The sequence below is a fragment of the Paralichthys olivaceus genome, chromosome 24 (genome assembly GCF_024713975.1).
Source record: "Paralichthys olivaceus isolate ysfri-2021 chromosome 24, ASM2471397v2, whole genome shotgun sequence".
In the NCBI taxonomy this organism is placed as follows: Eukaryota; Metazoa; Chordata; class Actinopteri; order Pleuronectiformes; family Paralichthyidae; genus Paralichthys; species Paralichthys olivaceus.
In genome coordinates, this window is record NC_091116.1 from 13,482,331 (window position 1) to 13,502,507 (window position 20,177).

At 46.6% G+C, this 20,177-nt stretch overlaps 1 protein-coding gene across 7 annotated transcripts in view; it reads left to right on the forward strand.

Annotated features, from left to right (window-relative positions):
• The window catches only part of LOC109646547 (receptor tyrosine-protein kinase erbB-4-like), a 198,817-nt gene that overhangs the window by 120,782 nt on the left and 57,858 nt on the right, over positions 1–20,177 (forward strand). For all 7 annotated transcript variants that reach the window (XR_011240546.1, XR_011240547.1, XR_011240548.1 and 4 more), the window contains 5 exons: positions 14,250–14,384; positions 15,540–15,605; positions 17,307–17,425; positions 18,003–18,144; positions 18,718–18,831. Coding sequence is in view for 4 of the 7 variants with exons in the window: in XM_069521527.1 (XP_069377628.1) it covers positions 14,250–14,384; positions 15,540–15,605; positions 17,307–17,425; positions 18,003–18,144; positions 18,718–18,831 (576 nt within the window). In the remaining 3 variants the exon portion in view is untranslated. The remainder of the gene's footprint in view (positions 1–14,249; positions 14,385–15,539; positions 15,606–17,306; positions 17,426–18,002; positions 18,145–18,717; positions 18,832–20,177) is intronic.

Below are 20,177 nucleotides of genomic sequence, written 5' to 3' on the forward strand. Positions count from 1 at the left end.
ATGCTGACACCCGGAGCTGGTAAAGCAGGAGGACATCTTCCATTTGGACCAGAGGAGAGGGAGGCCTAAGTGGACCTTTATCCCAAAATGACTCGTGATGGGGAACTTGTGTTGCTCTTTTTGCAGCAGCAGACGTCTCATGACCTTCCCTTCAGGATCATGCACAAAGACAGTACACGGGGAGTGTCAGAGCTTATTACCTCCAGCAGAAGATGTTTTCGTCCCAGCGTGTTTGTTGGTTTGTTTGTCCGCAGGATTACGAGAAAACTACTGAACATATTTCAACAAAGCAAAGGATGAGACATTGAGAATAGATTTAAATATGGTTTCACGGGGAGGCAGGTCTTTTTTAGCCGCTGTATAGAACCAAAAACAGCTGAAGGATCACATTTAGTTTGTGTCTCTTTAGTAGTTCTGACAGATTTGCTGCAGAATTTAAAGGAGTGATGGGCCGGGCGGAGGTATGAGATCATTCTAGTTTATTCTGAGCCGTTATTTTTCTCCACAAGTTGGAAATCATCAGTGCGCTTCATAAACTTCCTGGAATGAGGCGTAGATGCAGCTCAGGATTTTTTTTTTCTCTCGATGTGACTGAAAACACCCCGTAGAAACTCTGCCATCTTCAAATGATCTTTTCAAAGTACGCTGCATTATTTATTTCCACGATGTAGAATCCACATCTCCAGATTCGTCTTATTTTCCTGAATCGTCTTGATCCCCGGTGGCAGACTTTACCTCCGGTTCACCGCTGTGACTCCGGCTCTCGGGCCCGTCGGCGCCTCGTCTGGCTGAAGCTCCACACATCTCCCATTTAAGCACAGACTCAGGGTGGAGCCTGACCACGTTAGCCTTTGGTCCAAATCCTCGGTTCCCAGTGCCCCACGATGCCGCAATTAAGCCGGATCCAACCATGCATATGGATCAGTGCTGTTCCTCCTGATTCCCTTCGCTCCTCCGCCTGGGACAAAAAATGAAAATACAGTATTCTCTCTTTTAAGCTCACAATTAGGTTCACATTTTATTTTCCCTTCTGAACACTCACATTGTCTCAGATTCATGTGTTATGCCTATCACCACCTCCACCACATGCAGAGGGCATTAGTTTGTGAATATATTCAGCGTTTCCCGCTGCACACAATACATTTAACAACAGCTTCACTGCAGCTTCATCCCTCGGCACACAGTGGGAGTCCACAGAAAGCATGCAGTTCTATTTGGCTGCAGAGTCAGCGTGCGTACAGCTGCGTGCTCTTTATAGTGGCAGGGATGTATAGTAATCTGTGTTAAGGAAATGCCTCTGATACCGACTTGTTCAGCTTTACCCTATTAATGCCCCTGCAGCTCTGCACGCCTGAATAACCTATAACACACGCACGTATCGACAGCCACACGGGCTGTGTGCATACATACAACATGCCTCACTACACGCTCACACACTGCAGCGCTAATTACCCCATGCTGTGCAGCAGTGGAGATAATAACCACCGTAATACTCTGAGAGCTGAAGCGTGTGTGGAATGGTTTTCAGATCCCGTTCGTCTCTTTCTCCCACATCTTCGGATGAACTCCAAATGTCTCAGTTTGCCCCAAAGAGCGCTCCGACTCCGACTTCCCATCTGGTCGCCATACCAGCCCCCCTACTCCTCGCACGCCCGTGTGCAGAGAGCCAATTACCACTGTCTGCCACCCCCTTCCTTCCGTCTACTGCCTCTCCACCTTCTCACCTGTTGTGCTTTCTTTAAGACGCGCTGAGACTGTAGTGACAGCCACGGTTTCTCAACCTGGCAACAGCCCAGCCGCTCTCCGATCCAGAGCCACTCATTCACGGCCGCTGTCCTCTTGATTGCAGCGTTTTTACGTGAGCGCTCTGAATGCATTTAGGACAAATTACCAACAGCAGTTGTTGCTGAGATGAATTGATTAATAGACTTCTTTTTAATTAACCCCATGTGCATCCTCATTTTCAGAGCATGACTATTGATTCACAGTGCAGGCGTTCTAAGCACTTTCTCATTTTCACAGTCACTGTGCAGCTAAATCAGCAAAATGGAGATTTGTCTTCATATTCATGCAAGAAATCAAAAGCACAAAGAGTTGTTTGGATACAGAGACACTATTTAGTTTGATGACAGTCAGAGATATAGAATGTTTTTCTTTTTAGATAAGCTGCATTTGGTCTTTACAGTAAATAAATCCAGTGGAGTGCATAAAGACGCAGCACTAACTAGAATGGCTGTGGGGGCCGTCCCCTTCGGAGGACTCGGTCTCCTCATCCCGAAGGATGTGAAGGTCGAACCGAAAGCATTCATTTGTTGGAGCTTTGGTAGCTCAGGAAAGAAAGGATGCATTTGTCATCTGTGTTTCAAGGAGCCCTCAGAATGGGACGGTGTAGTCGTGCTGCTGTGACACAATCTGTCTGCAGTGCCTCATACATCCACCAAGGTCCAGCTGTCCACTTATATTCAGTTTAGACACACATTCACAGATGTGAGTATCCTAGAGGCAAAACCGAAAGAGCAACACACACCTGAAAGAAGAATCCTGCAGCTCACGTGGGCCGACGCTCGTCTGCATCTTCGTCAGAGATTTACACTTGAACACAATGAAAAAGAAAACAGAGGGAGAAGAACTGCGGTTATTGAGTTTGGACGACTTCCTCTTTACTTAACATAAAGCTCGCGGTGTGATCTCCAAAATGTGGTGTAATTACAGAAAGATCAAATAGAGCAAAAGCGGCTAATGCTAATACCCACTCTGGCTCCGGACTGTTATGAGGGAGAGTAGAGGAGCGGGGCCCATTAATAATGAATCCAGTGTCATCATTAAGGCGCCAAATGATTAAAACATATCTCCCAGCTTCAAACGCTGCTTTGCTACCCCAGAAAATGCTGCAGTCGTGGATCTGCAAAGCAAGAGAGTCCTTCATTCTACTGTGTGAAATAAAGTTTTGCTCTTTTTTTTTTTTTTTACTTTCATCTTCACCCCTTTTTTTATTTTTTCTGTGCGTTGAAAGACCAAAGCAACAGCTTTTCTGTTTGAAACCAGAAAACGCTCCAGTGTCACGTTACGTAAAGCAACAGGCGTCTCTGGGATTTGAACCTTCAGGTCTCCTGACTCGTCGCGGTCGTGTTGTCACCTGAGCAAACACAGTCCGACCACAGCAACCTGTAGCTGCTCGGCGTCTCTCTGGGACATTGACATGCAGGCACACGATCGGACGCCATTTCTGATCCCACGGTTCATTTTCTCATCTCTTTATCTCCACTTCCCATTTTTTCACCCAGAAGTCATTGTAATGCCGTTCCTGTGCTCCGTCTTATCAGCGCTGTGCTGCCGCTTGTGTTTTGTGTTCAGATGCTTTGACAAGAAGACCCAAGGGGCTTCTGGGTTTGTTTCCATTAGTGGATACGGCACGTCTACAGGGAGGGCAAACAACCTAATGGAATGGTAATAGCCCCCCAGGGCCGTGTGTCTGCTGTTAGGTTTCTCTTCCTCCGACCAGCGCTCTGCGTCTCGTAGGTCAGTGTCCGCTGACCCCGGCTAACTGAGCTGCCTTCATGCACCGACAGAACACCCCCCCCCCGCTGAGCGCTAATGACTTTTAACCTTTTTATCTTGTTTCCTGTCACTGATCAGAAGCCTCCTCCTGATCCTCCCTCAACCTTCAACTTCCCGACGCTGTGGTAAATCCTCTCATGTCATTGGGGAGTGAGCACGGGGTAGTATCCCTCCGCCGAGGGCCCTATCTCACAATGTTAAAGAAAGTCATAAAAGTCTTGGATGAGCCTCTTTTACCACATTTATCTCTGGATGCGTGCCGTTGTCCACATCCGTGCCAAAACTTAAAATCTTGGCCCATGTCCCACCCCCTCTACCAGGTTTTGTTGAAATCCATTGAGTATTTTTTGCATAATCCTGCTGACAAACACACCAACAGATGGACAGGGATGAAAACATTACCTCCTTGTTGAAAGCAATAAAGTTTCTGGTTCTAATAAAATTGACAAACTGCATTGATGTGCTAAGTTCAGTTGCCCAGCACAGAGAGACTTACATATACATCCACTGAGCTCGTCTCAGCAGAGATTGGCTAGTGACGATAGTAAATATCTCCCTCGGGGGAACTAAAGCCTCATTCAGGCTGGATTTATTTCTCTCGGGGAGGGAGGAGGAGGAGGAGGTATGATTTTAATACACCATCACTGCTGAGGGATTTTAATCCTGCAGGAGAACGTTCTGTGTGTCGGTACTTTTTCACCCCCACACCGGCGACAATTACGATCTCAATTACCTGCTGTTTTCCTGCAAACTCTGGTCCTCCTCTAATTCAAGTCCCATCTGGAGCGAAGTTGTAATTTGAATCAGAACCTTTTTTTAAAATCAGCTCTGTGTGAAATTTGGTTTTAGAAGCTCAAAAAATGTTTCTGTTGATCGTACAGTTTCCCAGTGGTTTCTGAAACATCTGGAAAATGTTACTCAACAGATTCGAAATGTTTAAATTTAAATGCCGAGGGAAAAGAGCAAGTGTCGACGGTAATGAAGTGAATGAAACGACAGAGAGTTGAGGGTCAGACACAGTTTAAAGTTTGCTAATGTTTTGTTGTCTCACTCGGACTCCACTGGTTCTGTTCGGGGTGAAAGTGGCGAGGCTGAGTGAGTCAGCGTTTCCACTCGACGGTCCTTTTGAAAATCCCAACGAATCAAACCAAATAACCGTGACTTCCTCTAACTCACTCGTTAGAGACCAACTCATTTTTTCAGGAGATTAGATTTACTTCTGAGTTTCTCTTCTTTTGTTAATGATCTGATCTACAAGCTGTGAGATTCACTCTGCTCCTCCACAGAAACTCAACTTGTAATAGTGACAGGTCTGTGGGTTGTAAGCATTTCAGTCTCACATTTGAAAAACTCCACACTTGATCGTAAATCATCAGCATGTTGAGTGCAGCCAATCATCCTCACTGATGAATATGTCCGAGCAAAGCGTCTGCAGGAGAAGTCACATAAGAGGAAGAAGGTAAAAAATGTTGGACTGGACCGAGTCCCAGAACCTCGCTCTACTTTACAACCAGATGGAGGCGATTCACTGGTCATAGTTGATTTGCTGGTGTGTGTGTGTGTGTGTGTCCGTCTCGGTGTGTCTCAAATTACCCCAGTGGAGGATGAGTTCTGTAGCTCTGTGCCAGAAAATGACAAATTGCCCATTTAGCCCATTGTAGGTGTCACTTTTAATGCCGAGGGTTAGCTCTGTTTCCGACACTGCTTAAGTGTTTTGCTCCGTGAAAATATGTCGTGAGCCCAATTTGAATAACAAAACGAGTGTCAGACGAGCGGCGGCCGTTCACACACACACACACACACACACATTAACGCTCTCCAGGAACTCTTTTTTAATATTGTGTTTCCTGACTCAAGACTGGACATGTAATAATAGCCCACATTTCAAGTTACGTGCCGAGCTGCTCAGCAGCTTTACTGTCTCGATGGCTCCCTGATGGTCCGCTCACAGTGCCCTCTAAATTCTACTTTGATGTGCTCAGCTCGGGCAGTTTTACCAAAAACACTATTTGCAGCACAATAACGGAGAGTGGGCTGAGTGTGGAAGCTCTGCTGCAGAGAAACATGGTGGCACAGCACTTCTGTACTTGTTGGAGACGGCACCTGGCAATTTATTTGATGAGCGAGTCGCTCGACCTCCGGGTCCCTGAGACTGAGACACTCAGGTTAAAACTTCAAAAACACATGACGGCTAAAATGTTCACATTGATTTTTAAAAAGCTGGATTTTGTTTTCAACAACTATATAATATATTCTCCACTAATCCCTTCACCAGCACACACTCACACTGACACACACACACACGGCGGTGTTGATCATTGACGACCACTGCTGCTCGTTACGTTGATTAGTATTCAGCGTCGCTCCCGTCTCTTTGGCTGGCTCTTTGTTTGCCTGCGCTGATTGGAGGGCCTCTGGTTAATTTAGATGCAAGGAAGCGGTGACAGAAGAGGGCTTATTAGGGCTGCGAGCCCATCCCACCTTAAGTGCAGAGTCTCCAGTTCCATTTTCATTTGCCTCCATTATTGAATTTGCTGCCTTCTCATTCGTCCTGATTGCATTTTGTGTCACCTCTAAAAAAAAAAAAAAAAAAAAAAATCCGCCTCCCTCCCGGGGACTGTGACACTCAGGTGGGAGACTGACATCACTGTAGTGAAGAAACAGGGAAAAGTTTGGAGACCGTAAATAAAGATGGACGACGCCTCTCCTCTTCCTGCCGCTGCCCAGAAGTGAAGCCTGAACATCGGGGATTCGAACGCTGCCATGTTGCGTGATGACGTCACTTAAACAAACGACCTCACGTGAGAGAAACCATCCAGACACTGCTTGCTCTCGTTCCTGTTTTTAGTTCTGTGCAACTTCAGTTTCTATTGTCACAATATGAAAATGATGGTTTCCTGATGATTGATTTGCAAACGAAGCCTCTTTGGTTCACGTTACATTTACTTTAAAACTCACACCCCGCCTGTGTGTGTGTGTGTAACCTGCAGCCTTGTGTTGCAAAGAGATGAGCAGAGGAGGGAGGGAGGGAGGGAGGGAGTGTTAACGTGTGTGTGTTTGTTTATAAGACAGAGATGAGAGAGGACGGGTGGAGCAAGAGTGGGTGGAGGAGGAGGAGAGGAAGAGTGATGGCAGGGATTCATTTAGCATCCATCGAAGCTATAAGGAAAAAAAATAGAGTGTCATCTGCCTCCTTCAGCGCAGCTTCCATAATCTCCTAACACGAAGCATTTTTCATAAGGATTCATCGCAAAACAATATCATTCGAGACTGCAAAATTTAATCAGGGGCTTTAAAACACAATTATGGTTATCAGGGAGGACACGGCGGCAGCGCGCTGGATCGTGGGAGAGGGGGTGGGAGGAGGGAGACGGAGGGGACCTCCCCCGCACTGTCTGCGCCCTAGCGCTCCTCTCCCATTTGTCACCCGGCACAATATCTCTTTGGCTGGCAGAGCTAATAATGGAGAAGTGTGGAAACGGGACTCTGGAGACCCACCTCCGCCTTTCCGTGAAGATCAGATAAGTTCTCCTCAAGTCAGAGGCCCCGCAGCCGCTGTGGATTTGCTTGTAAGGATTGTATCATTTATAAAACACAGCGCGACCCTTTGTCAGCTTTTTAGGTGTGTGAATAATGCAGCTCCTTATAAAAGGTGCAACCGCAGGAGCAAAATGTTTCCTCAACCGGAAAGAGAGGCTACTGGCTTTGCACTCTGAAAAGTTCATTTCATTTCGGTCACTCGTCGAACCTAACACCCTTTTTTTTTTTTTTTTTGCTGATGCTTTTCCTTTTTGTGCCTTGAGGCAAAACTAGTTGCCTTTTACTGTCTCTGTTATCTCAGCAATCTGCAGCCATTTATCTACCGGCGGCTTGTTTGCAGTCTGGAGACTTTACAGTTATTCATGGGATTTGAGAAGTCGTTTTCACTCAAGCAGCTACTTTCTCTGCAGCCCCTGCAGGTTTTTTTTTTCTCCCCACGTCTTTAGAGTAAACATGCTCGGAGGCACGGTACAGTGTACAGTGGAGTGCTTCACAATTACACACAGAGCGCTCCTCGGGGACCCTCTCCTTGTTTTCCGCTCCAGTCACGTGTTTACCTCACACCGTGGGGTTTCTCTGTCTTACTGTAAATTGGCTTCATTTAAAATACAAGATGTTTAGCAGGTGCACTCTGAGTCCACACTTGAACTCGTGCATCCTCTCACTCTGTTTTCTTTCTATTTTACGAGCATTGCAGCCGTAAGATAAAAGAGATTTCACACCAGTGTGGGGAACTGAACTCTACATTGTTCCCTTGGTTCTACTCATCTCGTTGCCTCGTACATGTGAGAGTTCAAAGTGCTGCGTGAAAAGCCTGGAAACAGACGCTGCTCATCTCTGAGCTATAATTCAGCAGAGTTGTGTTATTTGTTAGCGTTTGTCCACAGTTTTTTTTCTGCTCGCTTTCCTCTCTTGTAATTTCTGCAGGTGATTGTCCGTGTTATCCGAGAGAGATTGAAAATGTTGCCCGAGCTCGAAACACAATCTCTCTGCGTCAACGCCGCCGTAACTTTACTCCTCTGGCTCTCGTGAGAGTCATTATTTTCCAGAGTCACAGATTTGTCGCCATTTCAGTAATGCTCATCGGCGTTCCCTGAAGAGGTTGCACTCTAAGAAAATGAAGGCAATTTGTTTCGTTCCCCAGTTCGGCACCTTCTGTCATGCCAGCTGTTGGCGCTGTGTCACAGGCCACACGGAGCACCAGGAACTGATGCATGTAAATGACTGCGGAGAGTTTACATTTCTCTTGGATACCATAGGCTGGAATAAAAGTCTGCAAATAAAAGCTTCGGCCTGCTGGGTCGACAGTAAAACCATGGAAAACCAAAAAAACACTTTGAAAGGATTGTTTCTGCACCATTAATCTCTGCAGAGTTTCACTGTTTAACAAAAATACTCACTCGCTGACTCATTCCAGTTCAGATCGGCTTCTGTCGGTGAGAGACGACACTTGCTGCAGATACTTCACAATAAAAGGGCAATATAGACGCTCTTGGCTTCACGTTCACGCCACTGTAACCTTTGGGAGGCTTTTAATGTGAAACGACAGCAGGAAGTGTTCACATTTAGCGATTGCCGCAACTTAGATTAAACTTAAATCAGTATCTGACTGAAAAAACAACCACATTTATTTAGTTAAGGACTGCGTGCACACTGGATCTGGATCCGTGCATTCCACTTTCACTTTTATTTTGAAAAAAAGGTGCTTCCCCTCGGGACTCTCTGATTGATTGATTGGCGTTTAAGAGGTAACGCCTCGACTTAGCTCCTCAGCTCTGCCTGCGAACGCCAGGCTTTGTGCAAATGATGCCACCGAGCTCCAGGATGCGTTCTGCAGTCGGACAGGAAGTGTTTGCGTGACCCAAACATGAGCTTTTCATGTTCGTGTGTGTGGCTCAGGAGAGGAGGGAGAACAAAGTGCAGCAGAGTGTGGAGAGAAAGAGCGATCATCCCATTCTCTCTGTTCCTCCTTGCTCAGCAAGTCGCAGTGAGGAAGCACATGTCGTGGGGGGGGGGGGGGGGGGGGGGGGGGGGGGGGGGGTTGTAGGCTGGAGAGATGATCCTAATAAAAAAAAGGAGAACGGTGGATCGCCCAAACACGCTCAGCTTGCTACGTGACGCCGCCGCAACCGGAGACGAGACAATAACGGCAAACTGGCGAACTCGTCACTGGAGGGCACGTCACGATTACAGCCTTATTCATCGGCGTAATTAGTGAGAGAAAGAGATGCGGGACAAGTGGCTAGCAGCACTGATGAAAGCTCATCAGCAGCCTCCCTGTAGAGCTATGGCCACTGATTGGTGCTGGGCCCTTACTGCCGAGAAACTATTTCAAGATCCGGGCTCTTCGCTCGGCTGAACGACAGTAAAATGACCCTAATTGGCTGCAGAGGTATTGGCCTCTCATTGGCCGTTTTTGAGTGTGTGACAACACGAATAAATATATTCTGCACCTTTCCCTCTTCCTGCGTCGCTCTTACTTCTGTTCATAGTTGACACGACCACTCAGGGGACTCTGGGATATCGTCGGAGCTCTCTTCATGATGAGACGTCAGCGATATAGAAATAAAAGATTTAATTTCTTCTGTTCCTTCTACAGATGTGTTTCACATGTTCAGGATGAGAGAAGGTTATTTACTTCTCTACATCCTCAGATTTCATTTAAAACCAGTACTCTGCCCCTTAATCAGTTAATTTGTCGTCCACTCAGCTTGTTTGTTTTGTTTTATTTGTGTCCTACAAAATAACAGCGGGTAAATCATCAGGTTGACTCTGCGTGGAGTTATTCTACAATATAAAGGTACAAGATTGGAGTCACGCAGCCGTGACAAACAGTTAAACAGTTTGATATCAAACACACAGCCTGGTTCCTTCGTGGTAATCAGCAGAGAGGGAAACAGTGAAATGGGACACGAATGGTGGCTGATTGGATGTGATTCGAATTTTTTTGTTTTTTATTTTTATGCAGGTGACTAATATTCTGAATATTGTTTTCATCGGTGTATAAATACCTGATATAACAGTTGTGTTTTTGTTACTTCAGAACGAAGCTTGATCCAGCAGCTGTTGCATCACTCCGTCTGCCATGTCTCCTCTTCCTATCACGATCACGTGCCGGTCATGGAGGAGCATTTCTCTTCCATCTCCTTTGAGCAGCCACGTCGTGGATCGACAATCTGCACAGAGCGAGCTGACGTTGCTCGGACTAACGACAACATTTCTACTCTTTGAGTTGGGAAAAGTTGGAAGCTTCGCTCAGCAGGATTTCTTTTGTTAATTTTAGTTTCTATTATTGAGTAATTTTCACATTTTAAGGAGAAAGGCAGTAAAACATCTTTGTTAAATAAATCCATTAAGTCGATCAGATTGTCAGATTCTATCCATCTTCTCCCGACTAACTCATCCTCCGCTGCACAGTTCCACTTTAAATCTAATCTCTGATTCAACAAGACATTTCAACTTTCCTTTCCCTCCGTCACTGTGGGACTCTTTGTTTAACCGCCAGGAGAGATGTAAGCAAAGCTCTGCACCAGAAGCGGCTTTGAACAAACATGACCTGAGCATATGGCAGCCGAGCCCCGGCGCCCCCCCCCACACACACGAAATAAAACGGCATCGCTGGGAAGCGCGTCACCCGACGAGCTGCCCGGCTGAACTCGCGGCTTTGGTGGAACGCGGACGATCAGATGGAAGGACGAGAGTTTCCTTTTGTGTGTTTTTTAAAAGCGGCAAAGTTCATCAAAGCAGAGTTTTTCAGTGGACGGTGCAGAGCTGCATGATAGCATCAGTGAGAGCTTCGCAGTCCTCCGACATTACTTTTCTCTTTGGATGAGCAGAATTCAATTAAAATGAAAATGTTTCTATTATGGAAATGTAGAATCACGTAAAGAAACTCAGGACGTTATCTTTAATATATTTAATATCTTCAACCAGCTGCTTCCTAAAGAAACAACACCTCGCTGCTGCAGGTTGAACTGTCGGGTTTGGTGCTGTACTTGTGACCAGCACTGAAATACCCTGTTAGCATCGTAGAGTGATTTAAAACCAGGATGTGACTCAGTAGATCTCAAACTTTCCGCCACCAGTCGCTTGAATTCTGCATCAAATCCGTCATGTTCAGTCGGATATAGATTTAAAACAACCGCAAAAACATATCAGGTGTTGATTTTCCTCTGATTCCACATGATCTCAGCTCTTATTTCAGCCATGATTGTTTCAAATCTTAAACACACTTGTCCAATTTAAAATAAAACCATTCACATGATCACGAGCCTTCGATTCCCTCGTGTCCGCGTGACCTCTGACGTGATTACGACCCGTCGGTGACAGCATCAGTTACAGCAGGTGAATTTACAGCACCGCAGGAAACAATGCAACATGTGCATGGAGGTCAATTTTGCTCAGATCAATGTTGTTTGGGACGATGGGTAATTCTCTGGCTTTGTTATCGTGGGGGGTCGTGTCCTCTTTCGGAAGTTCACAGAAATATTAAAACACATTCTTCTTGCTCGACTAAGACTTTGATAATCTTGTTGGTGTGTATAAAAAAGTTTTTGAATCATTGCGTTGAGTAACAGACTCAGTTCTGTTGTGTTGGGCTTTAACCGCCTCTTTCTCTCCGTCCTGTTGTTCCCTCTCTTTAACGTCCTCTTTTCTTCCGATGCAGGACAATAGCTTTTACGGCCGCCTCGTGAATCAAAGAGTGCAGAGGTTGAGGGGGAATCGCTGGTGGTGGTGGTGGTGGGGGGGTTGCAGGGGTGGTCGGCTGTATATCTCCCGACCTGATGGAAAGATCGAAGCTTTGGGAGGTCGGGGGGGGAGGTGGTGATACTCGAGAAGAGCGGGGACGAGGGCTGGGCGGTGTTAATGAATGACCACCTGATACAGGCCTGTCATCCCGCTGGAAGAGTTAGTGCACTCGGCTGGATGAACAGCAGAGGTGGCAGCTTGTGCGGCGGCGAGGGAACAGGGCGGGCGGATCGCGACACTTAAAAGAGCGTTTGGAACAGAGTTGGGCGGGTTCACCCGACGACGGAGGACGACGTGTGTCCACTTCCTCCCGCTGCACAAAAACTACGCTAGAACGATGCTGATGGCAGCGAGGAGCCGTGGTATCGAGGTCCTGCTGTTACAAACGTTTATTTTTTCTCAAACCGTCTTTTTCGACGTTGCCCTTGCAAAACCAAGCAACCGAGCGATCGTACATCCCCGATCTCTGCTACAAAACACAGGGGCCGCTTCTGCTGAGTCTGTATTTAAAGCTGAAATAAAACATCTCTCCGAAGCTTCAAGGTTTCGCAGAGTTTTCATTTCTTCAATTCAAAAGTTACAGCTGAAGACCAGAGACGCAGACTGTGACGTAGTGTTCTCTATCATGTGAATTCAGTCTGGCGAACTGTGTTTGAATAAAGCTACATCATGTCAACCCATGTGCTGCTCGGAAACCTTTATTTCTCAGCAGAAGGAAACATGAAACAAAAACCATCTGAAAGCTCAAACCTTTGGCTTTTATTATAAATCATTGCGTTTGCCTCGGAAAGTGGATTTGACTGGAAATAAGATCATGTCAAAACTTCAGTGGGCGTACATCAAACCCCGCTCTGAGGAAATGTGCGCAGACGTTCACCTCTTCTGAAATGGTGAGACATGCACGGGTTGCACAGGCGGTTAAAAATGATTTTAAAAGAAGCCAGATTAAAATTTAAAGATGCTTTTAAGATATTACAGATATATATATATATATATATATATATATATTGCAGATAGTGAAACGTGTCCTCAGTATACTTTCATATATAAAGTCAGGGCTCAGTCACATCTGCGATGTCAGATCATGCTGACACTGCACTCCACATGCTATTTAAATAAAGCACCGCCTGTCCATTTTTTTTCATCCACTATCCATGAATGTAAAACACCCCCTGATAAATCGTCCATTGTGACGGGAACATGATTACATGAAGCCGCGGCTGTAGGCCATTCAGCGGGCAGACGTGGCACCGTGTCACCTCTAAGAGGGCTTTGAATAAATGTCCCCGTCTCCACCAAGGCCCACTTCCTTAATCAGGGTGTCGGATGGTAATGATTAGCTTCCTGCTCGCACGTTCGCTTCCCGGTCGCTGAATCGTCCACGCGACTCAATCACTGTTAATAATCTGCCCGGGAAGATAATACCCTTCTTTACCTTCACATAATCCAGCTCTAATCTCAACCACATTGTCACTTTTTCCTTTTTAATATCAAATTTCATTTATTCTGACAAGTGCTTTCACGGAATCGGGCGGCACTTCATATTGAAGGGGAAGGGAATCATATCTAAATCCCTGAATGAGGTTAAACAATACACTGGAGGAAGAGACACAGACGAGGGGGGGGGGGGGTGTCGTCTCTCTTCTGCCTCAGGTCACGGCTTTGGAGCGAGGTGGGGGGGGGGGGGGGGGGGGATTACTGCAGCATCATTTCATTCAGTGTCCGTTTCCAAAACCTGGATTAGCAGCAGGGAGAGAGATTAGTGTTTGTTATCGTGCTTCATGTGCAGGCATCTGTTAAAGCCACTCCTCCATATTTGTGCTATTAAGCAAATATCGGCGGCTCCCGCTCACACGGAGGTGCGAGGAGCAGGTCGGGGGAGAGCGGCGGGTCCTTGTATTTCACTCCTAACAACCAGAAACCAATGAAACGCAGCGTTTAAACTGCAGGAGTCACACCAGTCCTCATTTACTAAACACTTCCCGTATCTGCACCCGTTCACTTTTCCAGTTTTTAATTAACTCAACGAATATCGGATGTCTGGCAGTGGCATTCAAACCCATTAACTCTAATTCTCCAGCTGAATTAAATAATTTCATTCTGAATGCGTGATGGGGAAATGAAAAAAAAAAAAAAAAAAAAAAAAAAGGCTGTTTGTGAAATGGATGTGCTGTTTTTGTGAAGTACCTGTGTACGGAACATGTTGTTGAGTTAGCGCGTGTGTCTCTCAGTAGCATTCATCTTCATGCTCAGATGCACTTGAAGGAACACGGTATGCATCATGCTACTTTGAGACACAGGAACGATGGGAGTTAACCTTGAGGTATTGATTTCCTGCCACCCTGTACATGTACTTTATATCCACGCCTGTGTGCTCATTTCTCCTCTCTCTTTCTGTGCAGAGATACTCAACGGGGGTGTTTATGTTGACCAGAACAAATTCCTGTGCCACGCCGACACCATCCATTGGCGTGACATTATCAAGAACCCCGAGGCCGAGCTGCTGGTGGTTCCGTCCAACAACAGCAACCTGGGATGTGAGTAAAAAAAAAAAACTCTGGACGAAAATCAAATAACGCCGGTCTGTGAAATGTGATGGCGAACGCTCACATACCAGCAGCAGCAGCAGCAGCAGCAGCAGCAGCAGCGGTGCCCTCTCCCTCTTTATTCATTCTGTTTGCCTGCTGGTCATTTGGAAGCGAAATCACATAGTGTTAGATCAACGTGTGAACCGCTCCATTGTGGTGGCTCTGCAGCGAGGCCCATGGAGCTGCTGTCTGCAGCGCTCGCCTTAAATCTCAGTGAATCTGACAGCTGGTTTGAAGCTGCCCCCCCCTCCCCCTCTCTCGTGGTCCCTGCAGTCCCTCAGCTCCCTCCGGTCTGGACATTACAGCCATCGCTATGTGGCGGCAGACGCTCCACTCAGGGGAAGACGGACCCTCTCCAACTTTTCTGCACGTTTTTCTTTAGGCCAGCTCCTTGCTCATTTTAAGGGAGCGGCGAGGAAAGATAAATATACTATTCCTACAGTGTTGCCCCCCCTGCACTCGACGACCTGTCTTTGTTTTGCAATCTGGTTACTCTAAAAATAAGACTTTCTAAAGTACACATGTGGAAAGATTGCCATTGTGTTGATGAGATGGCGGCGTTCGAGGAGGAGGGCGAGGAAAAAGCAACAAAGAACGGAGGAGGTGGGCCAAAAAATGACAAGAGAGCGTGTGGGAGTTGAGGTTGCCAAATGGCGGCCCTTTGCCAAGCTGTAGTTAGTATTTAACATTAACAGCCCCACTGTGGGAGTGGTTGAAGGGGCAGGGTGACAATCTGCTGCTGTGTTCCACTTACTGTGTAATTAACCCGTAGTCAATTAAGCCTGGTTGACGGCAGACTGGCACATGAAGGCTGCGAGCGCTCCGTCAGCTCCGACTTTGTCTGTGCGAGCGCTTTGACGGAGGGGAGTCGAGGCCTGTCTTTCATTTTTACAAGTCGCCACAGTAACTGGGTCGACTGTCGGACGAGCGAAGGAGAGTCAACAGATCTGTCACTGTCGGCGGGCGGGGAAGTTTTAAGGGCGTGTGTGTGTGTGTGTGTGTGTGTGTGTGTGTGTGTGTCAAAACTAAATCTGAAGTTTGCTGAGGAGTTGCCTGATGTACTTTGCCTCTGTGCGTGCGTGTGTGTGTGTGTGTGCTCTGCAGGCAGACGCTGTCATCGCTCGTGTAATGGACGCTGTTGGGGGCATCAAGAAGACCAATGTCAGACCCGTGAGTCCGCACACACACACACACACACACACACACACACACACATGCACACTAAGTCACTTGAAGGAAAAGTTTAACCAGATTTGTAAGTAAAGTTTATTTAATTCAATTTTCTGCACATAAATGAAATAACACCATAAATAAAATAGAAATAAACGATAAATAAATGCAACAGAAAACACAATAATTCAACAGGGGGGGGGGGTAGACGTCCCTCTGACACAGGATTGTGATTATACTTTAAATCCAGGCTAATGAAATCCTGTCAGTGACCTCCTGTATTTACTGAATGTGCTGAGAGAAATCGAGCATCCTGCAGCATCTGCTTTTTAAAAGAATCTATAATCTGCTCTAATCTGTTTGGACGTCGTCCTTTTATTATTTTTTTTAGACTGTGTGAGAACTGTGATTTATTTATTTTTTTTTACTTTTCATCCTAATGAAATGTAAAAACCCCCAAAATCAAGGCCGAGTGGTTTCTCCAGTGTGATCCGATAAAAACAGAAGTAGAGTTAATATTTGTGTTTCATAAAACAGCAGCGGGACGAGTGCAGCAGGAGAACTGTTAGTCGTGGTTATAATTATAGGATGTTTTAATCTCGGACAGACAGAGAGGCTGTTTTTCCTCACACAGACGCAGCCTTGTTATTTTCTCCTCTCCTGCATCATTATGTTTCCAGCTCGACAGATAGTGAGCGCAGCAGTTTTTAATGCCTGGGCTCCGAGCTCCTGCTGACTCGCTGGCTGCCGCGTCTCCGACTGTCCCGCTAATGTGAGGGAGGCTGGAGCAACTTTAGGTGCAAGCCAAGTGTTAGCGCTGCGCTAATAATACTGACGGATGCAGTTTCCTTTAAAGAATGAGGAAGACTCTCGGTTTCCGCAGGAGTTGGCACGGCAACAAATGAAGCCGGGATTTCTGGGAATTATGAGCACAGTTGGACGGGGGGGGGGGGGGGGGGGGGGGGGGGGGGGGGGGGGGGGGGGGGGGGGGGGGGGGGGGGGGGTCTACTTGGCTGAGAGGCAGATTTGGTGAATCAGAGGGGTTCGGTAGATTTCTCCCCAAACTTTATTTGTGTGGGAGAAACTTCCCACTGAGCTGAAGCTGGAACGGTTTGAGCTCAAGAGACTGGTTCAGGGTCGTGAGAGGAGGAGACGTCGTTCAGTCTAGAATTCAAGAGCCTGGTCTTTCAGTTTGTGTTCAGCACTTATTGATTTCACATTCAGATTTTCTACGTTTTATTTTTTCAAAACCTTGCGCTCTCACTCATACGTGCATGCTTGTGTTTAGATTTCCTGCTGCAGCTCTGCTCCTCGCAAATCTCCTGTTTCTCTGCGCTCTCAGATTTTTCCAGTCTTGATTGAGATGCTTGATTTTGCCCGCTGCGTGTCATCGGGCAGATGAAACGATCGGAGAACGTGTCGGCACGTGCAGGAAGTCTGAGAGCAAGCGGGAGCTATTTGAGCGAGAGCTTTACAAAATCTGACGGTGAAATCAAATCAAAGTCCTGCTCTCAAACCGAAAGACCACATGTCCCGATACCTAAACCCCCGACTTTGTTTGTGGCCTGAACTCCACATCAGATGTGAGCGGCCGCAAAGAGGGCGGCGGTGTCGTCTCCCTTTATGAGTGTGAATGTGTTAGAACATGTGTGTGTGTGTGTGTCAGACCTTTAAAATTCAGTCTTCTCACTTCCTGTGCAGTGACAAAGACGGTGTGTGCAGAGCAGTGTGACGGTCGCTGCTTCGGGCCTTACGTCAGTGACTGCTGCCATCGCGAGTGTGCCGGCGGCTGCTCGGGTCCCAAGGACACAGACTGCTTCGTACGTCACACACACACACACACACACACACACACACTGTCTCTCTTTCCTTCATCTTCTACTTCTTCTCTTCCTCATTCCAACTTTCCACAGACACTTCTCAGCCCCCACCCCCGGCCCTCCCTCAGCTTCCTCCACTGTGTCTGTCCACGTCTTTCATGCAACATCTGTTTGTCATCCTCGCCGACAGAAAATCATCCGCTTTGTTTACAGCCTGACAAATTGTTTGTCATTACACAGGGCCGTAAAAACCACAGTGGCTCCCTTCAAAGAACAAATTGGTGATTCAGTGTTCCAATTAATATCACCTCAACTTCTTCCTGTTGCACCAACTTGTGGCGAGGATATTGTGGCTGTAATTCACAGAAAGGTTCATCCAATCCAATTACTGTCGCCTCAGCCTGAAGCCACAGACGACGGAAACACTTAAGGGGATTATGGGAAAACATTTCAGCGTTTACATCATGGCAGTGGATCAGTGGCTCCGATTGTTCTGTAAAAGGAGTCCACGTGTGACGCAAACATGAAATGCGGCTGTAACACTCGGCGCTCGTGTGTTTTGGTTTTTTTTCCGCAGGCTTGCACCAACTTCAACGACAGCGGAGCGTGCGTGACCCAGTGTCCTCAGCCGTTCGTGTACAACCCCACGTCCTTTCAGTTAGAGCACAACCCCAGAGCCAGGTACACGTACGGAGCCTTCTGCGTCAAGAAATGTCCACGTAAGTCTTCTGGTGTAAGAGCAGAAAAACTCTCCACGCAGCAGATACACATACGTTAACACTGCAGCAACAAAGATGCTTATGATGGTTTTCATAATGAAGGTTTATCGTCTGTGCCGCGGCGTCCGCTGCAGAAGAAGCATTTATCCTCTCATCTATCCTGAAATCAAACTCCAGGCGATTGGTTAAAGTCGAGATAAATGACTCAAACATGAATAAATAAATTGTGTCTCACTCAAGTAGTTGCTGCACCGTCTGTTTCAGCTTCTGGCAGCTAGACACAAATCTTGATTCTTTCGGGTGTGGAGTCAGAGTGCAGAGATAGAAGTGAGGCTGCATCAACAGATTGTATGTTCAACTTCCGCTGATCCTCAAATGAGCAAACTCACACAAATACGGTTCATTTACTTTTTCCGAGCAATATACACAATTAGTTTTGATCATTATACGAATGTGATTAAAAGATGATTCATTTCACAGCTTTGGAGGAAACGCTGTGATTTTAATGGTCTCACATGATGTGAATCTGCAGCTGGAGTCGCTTGTGGTTAAACTGGCCTCTGGGTTTTACAGATAACTTTGTGGTGGACCACAGCTCCTGTGTCAGAGCGTGTCCCAGCAACAAGATGGAGGTGGAGGAGAACCGCATCAAGATGTGCATCCCCTGCACGGACATCTGTCCCAAAGGTAAAACTGTGATTTTAACAGAATCCTGCAGAAAGGCAGCACGGACGGTGCGATGGAATATAACACAGCACGAGATGATGTGATACCAGGGCTGTCGTTTGGAAACGTGAGCAGTGGAGCTCACGGTCCAACAGTTTAATTATGAACCCACATTTAAATTGCACCAAATTCCACACACAAGCTTCGTGCGTTTTTCTCTTGCATTGAATATTACTTAAGCTCCTTTTCATGTTTGAACCTTTCGATGTGTTTTGATTTTTGTAGACGTCCACATTCATAATCCTGCCTTTTGAATGTTTGTTTGCTAAAAGACACCTTAATGGACATATATGCATCCATCCATCATCTATACCACTTATCCTTTGAGGGGTGTGGGGAGGTGGAGACAATCCCAGTGCAAGGGAGGGACATGTGAACTTTTCAAACCGTGTCCCACAGAGTCACTGACAACAGTTTGTGTGTGAGGCCCATTGTTTGGTCTGATGGTTGCAGTATAAGTGTCAGTGTGTCACCTTGAGTGACTTTAACCTTCCATCACCAGCACAGATTTGATGAAAGCAGGAATGATGATGTGTTTTATTGCTTGTTGTCCCAGGGAGAGTCTGCAGATTTGTCTGAGAGAGACGTTCACAGACAACAGATGGAGTTTTATTACATTACATGGAGGAAGGTGCAGTGCAGGACACGCCACGTCCAGCAGACGTTATATTTTTACACTCATTCCCCCGGGTTCCCTCCATTGCACTGCGTTTACTGTATGTACAAGAGCTTACTCAGTTAAACCCTTTTAATCTAATAGCTTTAGGCGAACGGTGATGATACTGGATCAACAGTCGCCCTCAGGAATTACTTCAAAAAGCTTTAAAGGGAAAAGTAATTTATGTTTTAACAGAGGAAGCTTAGCTGTATTCAAATTCTGATAAATACACTTAAGACCGATTTATTGATTTTAATTAATCTATCAGCAGACGTATTTCCACTCTGATGGGATTGTTGCTTCGTCCTCGAGAATGTGGCGAACGCATCACAGACGAAGGTCACGTGTTTGACCCTCACAACACTGAGCGCGTTCCCGTGATGCGGTCCTCTCCGACCTGCTCCGTGGTCACGACTCCTCCTACACAGGAGCGTCGGCTGAAAGAATGAAATGTGAAACAGATTCTTCCTGCTGTTCCCACAAAGGCGACTTCCCTTCGGAGGGAAGACAGCGGCGAGGCTACGGCGCCCATTGATTGGCTAATCTCTTGATTACATCGTCACGCAGCGGGGAGGGGTTAATGAGGGATAGCCTGAGGAACTGTGGGAAATGATAACAAATTAACATTTCAGATATGGAATTGGCTGGT